General features: G+C 39.3%; 2 protein-coding genes across 6 annotated transcripts in view; both read right to left on the bottom strand.

Moving 5' to 3' along the window:
- The window catches only part of LOC107729271 (transmembrane protein 59-like), a 3,438-nt gene extending 1,795 nt beyond the window's left edge, over positions 1-1,643 (bottom strand). Inside the window, exons 1-5 of the mRNA XM_016539731.1 lie at positions 1,412-1,643; positions 1,126-1,231; positions 938-1,032; positions 661-813; positions 461-533 (exon numbers count right to left, since the gene is read on the bottom strand). Of these exons, the coding sequence (XP_016395217.1) occupies positions 461-533; positions 661-813; positions 938-1,032; positions 1,126-1,231; positions 1,412-1,567 (583 nt within the window). The 5' untranslated portion in view covers positions 1,568-1,643. The remainder of the gene's footprint in view (positions 1-460; positions 534-660; positions 814-937; positions 1,033-1,125; positions 1,232-1,411) is intronic.
- Positions 1,644-4,728: 3,085 nt separating this feature from the next.
- Positions 4,729-7,144, bottom strand: part of LOC107729248 (U2 snRNP-associated SURP motif-containing protein-like) — a 26,040-nt gene continuing 23,624 nt past the window's right edge. For 3 of the 5 annotated variants that reach the window (XM_016539692.1, XM_016539685.1, XM_016539709.1), the window contains 5 exons: positions 5,720-5,876; positions 5,513-5,627; positions 5,311-5,434; positions 5,043-5,210; positions 4,729-4,884 (listed from right to left, as the gene is read on the bottom strand). In XM_016539692.1, coding sequence (XP_016395178.1) covers positions 4,746-4,884; positions 5,043-5,210; positions 5,311-5,434; positions 5,513-5,627; positions 5,720-5,876 — 703 coding nt within the window. In that variant the 3' untranslated portion in view covers positions 4,729-4,745. The remainder of the gene's footprint in view (positions 4,885-5,042; positions 5,211-5,310; positions 5,435-5,512; positions 5,628-5,719; positions 5,877-7,144) is intronic. The other 2 variants (XM_016539718.1, XM_016539702.1) reach the window with 1 other exon arrangement.

Here is a 7,144-nt window from a genome sequence, read left to right as displayed (position 1 = left end):
ATATATATATATATATATTAGTGCTGTCAAACGATTAATCGCAATTTATTGCATCCAAAATAAAAGTTTTTGTTTACATAATATATGTGTGTACTGTGTGTGTGTGTGTGTGTGTATATATATATATAAATATATTTAAAAAAATTTTTGGAGCTCATATTTTTTTTATCAAAATGTAATAACTGGATCATCCAGTGAAATTACAAACTTCTCTCTGTGATACATGTCAGATTCTTCAATAATTTAATCTGCTTAAATCCCACCCCTTTCTTACAATCAACCTCAATTTTGCATTCAGATGCACTTCCATCCAATGAACGACCGAACAACCACTTTAACATATATGATATTATGATTATTAAAGTCTGAAAACATGTAAAACAGTCATGAAGTGACACTTTCCAAAGCTTGCTTAATAATCATAGAGGAAAACATTGTGTGTGTTATGTGAAGTGCTCACAAGTGCTCTGTGACTCCTCAGTCTCGTCTCTCTGGAATTCAAACTGAGGGATAAACTGAACTTGCGGCTCGGACTAGAAATGAGATAAAGCAAAAATCTTGATCAATGGCACTTTAGAAATAAGTTTTACTTCTTACTTTGCACAAGAGATGTCCAAATGTTTTACTACGAAGCGCCAAAATACATCATCATGACATTACCTGGAAAATGACCACTTTGCCATCATCTGCCTGGAGGTAAAATGTCCAGGATGAGGTGATGAAGCTGTGAGCTTGGCTCATCATGTCTTCCCAGAAACCCCTCACCAGAGACAGTGGGTACAGGAGATGGATCCTGGGCATCATGGTCAACAACTTCCCACCAAAACAAACAAACAAACAAACAGTGATTTCAAATAGCACACTGGTGAAATTCAAGTAGAACTTACGATTGAAAGACAGTAAACATGTAAAGCAATTATTCAAATGTTTTTCACACCTCCTCTATTCTTTGCTCTGCAAATGGCTGTTGACTCTGGCATCCTAGATTGCATGCGTACTGCTCCTCTGACTGGGTGTAGGCTTCACGACAGGCTGCAGGAAGTCAAGCACACACAAACACACCGTTATCAACACAAAGATAAGCGAATGCTGTAAGGACTCAGACAGACAATACTTTAATATTACCTGACTCGCATTCAGCTTTGGTTTCGTTGAGATCCTTGCTGTCACCCACGAACTGACAGATGGAAAAGAGACGACATCCTCTCTCACAGGCATACAGCGCCTCCTCCTAATCACAAAACAAACAGGCCAAATAAAGAAACGCGTCTAATTCCGCTTTCCTCATTGTTATTGTTCTAACATTACAACGCACAAGCTCCTAAAAACACAAACTAACGACTGGCTAAAAATCTCAATAACGTTTCTTTGTTAGTAAACAGCCGTAACTGGTTCAATGTCTCGCACTCACCCGTGGATAAGTGTGCAAACTGTAAGTCATCTGACATGTTTTATGACAAGACGCCGTGTTTCCCAAAACACCATCGAAGACGTCGGAAGATGCATATGTGCTCGTAAGTATGCAGCAAAAACTCATCAAAATCCCGCAGGACTTTATTGCACTCATTTTTGAGAATTACCAAACATGGACTAAACGATTCTTCCTTGTTTGTGTACTTGCGGAAATGACGTGAGATCGGTGTCTACGCACTTCCTATACTGCGCGAGCGCCGTTAAGTCATTGCATAATCATGCATAAGTAGTTTTAACAGGGGTTTTCAGTCTACGGTCCCTGAAAATGTTTAGGGGGGTAAAAACATAAAAATAGAATTGAACTAAATAACAATTTTGTACAAAATGACAAATGTATTCACAAAAACAAATTTAAACAATAATAGTACAGTACTACATTACATTTACATTTAGTCATTTAGCAGACGCTTTTGTCCAAAGGCAGGTCATTCCACCAGGAGGGAACGGTTAATGAAAAAGTCAGTGAAAGTGATTTTATTTTTATCCGTGATAAGCATCCTCAATTCCATAGTCTCCCCACTACAACTCCCTTGGACTCTTTCCTAGAACCGGGGTCTATTGAGAAAGGGATGATTTCATATATTTATGACAAAATATGTTCCCTACATAGAAGTTCACTAACATCTATAAAAACTCAGTGGGCAGAAGATTTATCAGAAGATATTCCAGAGGAATTATGGGAAAGTATCTTATACAGGGTACATTCCTCATCTTTATGTGCCAATCATGGTTGGATCCAATGCAAAATACTCCACCGTACCCATTGGACTAAGGTCCGACTCTCTAAAATTTACTCTGATGTTGATCCTATCTGTGATCGTTGTTGTCAGAGTCCCGCAACCTTGGCACATATGTTCTGGTTCTGCCCAAGTTTACATGGATATTGGGTTCAAATATTTGAGACAATATCTCAGGTAGTTGGGATAATAATCAAAACTGTAGCGATAACAGCACTCTTCGGTACACTTCCCTTACTAGTTCATCACATAGGTTACAAGGCAGATTTTGTGGCCTTTGTAGCACTTCTGGCTAGACGTTTGATTCTAGTGCACTTACTACTTGGGGATAATTGATTGTATCTGTTATTTTGATAGTTTCTTAGTTTCCTATTTTTCATTCGGATCCCTTTTCTTTATACCTACCTAGTGTTAAAATGTTATCTAAACTGTATTGTTGAAATATTTAAAAAATGTGTAATACTTGAAAATTTGTAAATAAAGTGAGGAAAGAAAAAAAAAGAAAAAAAAAAGAAAGTGATTTTATGCCTCTTTGAGATGGCACAATAATACGCCGTTCACTTGCAGAATGCAAGCTTCTAGAGGGCACATAACTCTGAAGTAATGAATTTAGGTAAATGGGTGCAGAGCCAGTGGTGGTTTTGTAGGCAAACATTAATGCCTTGAATTTAATGCGAGCAGCTACTGGTAGCCAGTGCAAATTGATGAACAGAGGTGTGACATGCGTTCTTTTCGGTTCATTAAAGATTAATCTTGCAGCGGCATTTTGGATTAATTGTAGAGGTTTGATAGAAGTGGCTGGAAGACCTGCCAAGAGAGCATTGCAATAGTCCAGCCTGGATAGAACAAGAGCTTGAACAAGGAGTTGTGTTGCATGTTCTGAAAGAAAGGGCCTGATCTTCCTAATGTTGTATAAAGCAAATCTGCAGGACCGGGCAGTTTTAGCAATGTGGTCTGAGAAATTCAGCTTATCATCAATCACAACTCCAAGGTTTCTAGCTGTTTTTGAAGGAGTTATGGTTGATGAGCCTAACTGGATGGTGAAATTTTGATAAAGTGATGGGTTTGTTGAAACCACAAGCAGTTCTGTCTTAGCCAGGTTGAGTTGAAGGTGATGGTCCGTCATCCAACAAGAAATGTCTGTTAGACATGCTGAGATGCGAGCAGCTATTGTCGGATCATCAGGATGGAATGAGAGGTAAAGTTGAGTGTCATCAGCATATCAGTGATATGAAAAGCCATGTTTCTGAATGACAGAACCTAGTGATGCCATGTAGACAGAGAAGAGAAGTGGTCCAAGTACTGAGCCCTGTGGCACCCCAGTATCTAGATGTTGCGACTTGGACACTTCACCTCTCCAAGATACCTTGAAGGATCTATCTGAGAGGTAAGACTCAAACCACTGGCGTGCGGTTCCTGAGATGCCATTTTCCAATAGGGTTGACAGGAGGATCTGGTGGTTCACCGTATTAATAGCAGCAGACAGATCCAGCAAAATAAGTATAGATTTGGAAGCCGCTCTTGCCAGTCTTAGGGCTTAAACAACTGAAAGCAAGGCAGTCTCGGTCAAATGTCCACTTCTGAAGCCAGATTGGTTGCTGTCCAGGTTGTTCTGTGTGAGAAAGGCTGAGACTTGGTTGAACACATCTCGTTCAAGTGTTTTTGCAATGAAAGGTAGAAAAGAAACCGGTCTGTAGTTCTCTAAAAGAATTGGGTTAAGAGTGGGTTTCTTAAGAAGTGGGGTTATACGAGCCTGTTTAAATGTTGAGGGAAAAACACCAGTGTGAAGGGATGTGTTAACGATGTGAGTGAGTGCAGGTACAACGACAGGAGAAATAGCTTGAAGGAGGTTAGATGGAATAGGATCAAGCGGACAAGTAGTAGAATAATTGGAAAGGATGATAGAGACTCCTGCCTCAGAGAGTGGAGAGAAGGATGTACTATAGTGAATACTAAATTTTCCAAATGCATAAATTCAATTTTTATTTAAATTTTAGGATGATCATATTTGGGGGTCCATGGCATTTAAAAGATTGAAAACCCCTGGCCTAGAATGCAACTTTTATAAAATATCTTAAAATAAGTTAGCTATTTTAATACACTCAGTTTAAAATTTTTATTTGGGATGTATTCACATAAAACTAAGCCATTTCAAAGAAGAGTCACATAAATTGTGTCTTTATTGAAAAGCAAACATCTATACAACTGAAACTTACACTAGTTTAATTTAAGTCAGTTTCAAGGGATCTAAAAACAATGACCAAAAAAAAAAAAATGATAAGACAATAGTTTTCATGTTGACGGAGGATTGCCCCAACCACTGCAGTTATTTTCTTTTCGAACACTTTGAACATCAAAGGAAGCTCCTAAATGACATTATAAAACAACCCTATACATAACCCTTGAACACTGTTCTCCAATGTGAGTGAGCTTCAAAAGGAGGGGTAAGAGAAGGAATGTCCTTCACACTGATTTACAGGACAAATTTGAGGCACAAAAGACAACCCAGGCATCTTCCCATAATAGCCAGAAGTCTCAGTGTTTGCTTTTTTTGGATTTCTTGTGAAAACGGTGAGGCGATCGTGACCGCGATCTGGATTTCTTTGAGGATTTTTTGGGTGTTCTCGACCTGGACCTACGCGACCTCTTAGGTGTTCTTGGGGGTGAAGGAGACCTAAAATAATTTTAAAAAATGAGATGGATTATTACTTTCATAATTTATTGCATCCATAACCATGCATGTACTGACAGACAAAGACAAGAAAAGACAAGCCACAGGATTGAGTTTTAAGCTGTGACAATGAAGATTAAGAGAGGATACTATTAGTTTACCTTTTAGATGACTTGCGGTTACTTTCTCTTGGAGAGTCTTTATAAGACGATCGAGAGCTGTCTTTTGTATAGGATCTATCGGAGCGCTCTGATCGTGGTGAGGGCGACCTGCCGCGCCTACTGCTGCTACTTCGGGTGGGACTGGGGGAGGGACTATGCCTCCGTTTTCTGGGAAGGAAATCAAATTGTTTAAAGATAAACACAAGAACAAATGTATTAAAAAATGTCTCTATTTCTTAAATCCTGAAGTAATGTTGAGGTATCTTACTTTTCTTTTCTGCCCGGAGTGGTGTCATCTTTGTCCTTCTCTTTGTGGGACACATCAGATTTCTCTTTGTCTTTTCTCTCTTTTTCTTTCTCTTTGTCTTTCTCTGTCTCTTTCTCCTTCTCCTGAAAAATGTTCAAAAATAGTGGTTTCCAAATAAATAGTAAAGTAATACCAAAAACAAAACAAGCAAAAAAATTCATACTAACCCGCTGTAGTAGCTTGTCCCGGTAAAGCTCTACTTGTTCTTGAATACTCGGTCCAGATTTTTTTGGTCGTTTTCCAGATTCAAGTTCATCTTGAAACTTCATGACTTTAAGCTACAACAGACAAAGAAAAATGAGTGAGATCTCTTTAACAGCTTTCAAGCATGTGAAGAATTATGTTTAGTACATTTAGCATTTAGGTATACCTCGATTTCTCGTAGTTTGGCACGTTTCTCCTCGCTCATCTCAGAAAACTTAGCAGACTTTAAATCGTATTCTTCTCTAACAGGATTAGTGTAGGACTGTTGGTCTGCAGCGCTGGAGCTCTTGAGAGAGTCTTTACTCTCAGTTTCCCGTGTTGCACTATGACAAGAATGTGAAAATGAGTTAAAAACATGAATTTCATCCTACAAAACCCAACAATTAGGGTTCCCCCACCTATAAGAAATTTCAGAAATAATTTTATAGAGATTGCACTCACACTAGGGCTGGGCGATATGGCCTAAAAAAAAAATCCCCCATTTTTTCACAAAAAATCAGATTTACGATTTAAATCGATTTTTCCCCCCCTACTTAAAATCAATCTGCAGATGACAAAGAAATTGTTCAAAACAAGTTTTAACTTTATTTTGTTTTGATTTTCCCTTCTGGGATTTGATCTGGATTTCCCCCTTGGGGTTAAAGTGCAAACAGAAACAACAAGCCAAAAAGACAAGATGGCAGGCCCTGCCATTGTAAACAGTGAAAATGCAACATAACGTAACATAACATAAAATGTAACATAACATTCTTATCATACCGGATACAGTTTGTAAATGTTTGTAAGACTGTAATGTTTGTAAGACTTTTTCATGGGAGCCAAGTGCACATTCGGAGTTAAGAGATTAAAACTGGCAACTCCGCAGTTATGCCGCGTTCACACTGCACGATTTTAGCCCGGTTTTTCACTCACCGACAGGTTTTGCGAAATCGCAGACAAATGCCCGAAATCGGAGGCAAATCGGTGCTTGTTCCCGCGAGTGACAATCACGCAGTGTGAATTATCAAAGACGCGATCTGAGGGAATCACCGACACGTCGCCGATGCCCACAAAATATTTGGCATGCTAAATATCTGGAGCTGTCGGCGATTCACAATCACGCTGTGTGCAATGATTTCTGACTGAAAACTGCATCGGCGATGACCTACAGCCAATGAGACCAAGATACAGGGCAGAAGGAAGTTCGGGGAGGAGTTATAGACCAGAATATCAGTGTTTTAATGAACAATTATGTCATACAGAAACAAGCATATTATTTGTAATAGAGCAGACACTGTCTGACCGTGTCTACACACTGTCTACACTACGTGGCGAGAGTTGTCTTGCCGTGCCCCGCTGCGCTAAAAGTCTGTCTACACTTGTTGACACTACAGTTGCAAATCATCTGAACGTAGTGTCAGTACAGTTCGTCATAAATAGAACGAGGCATCAGTTTACTGATGGGGATCGTGTCGCGCCGCATCCAGTGTAGACAACATCACTGGGTTCTATTGTCTTTTGTCGGATCGCGCCACTCGCGTGCGGTGTAGACATGGTGTGAGTTTTTTTAATGGGTTATGTTATAGCCCTGCTTGTTTTTAATGTTTTTATG

The sequence above is a fragment of the Sinocyclocheilus rhinocerous genome, unplaced genomic scaffold (genome assembly GCF_001515625.1).
Source record: "Sinocyclocheilus rhinocerous isolate Xijiao unplaced genomic scaffold, SAMN03320098_v1.1 scaffold1785, whole genome shotgun sequence".
NCBI lineage: Eukaryota > Metazoa > Chordata > Actinopteri > Cypriniformes > Cyprinidae > Sinocyclocheilus > Sinocyclocheilus rhinocerous.
This window is presented reverse-complemented; position numbering and strand designations above follow the sequence as displayed.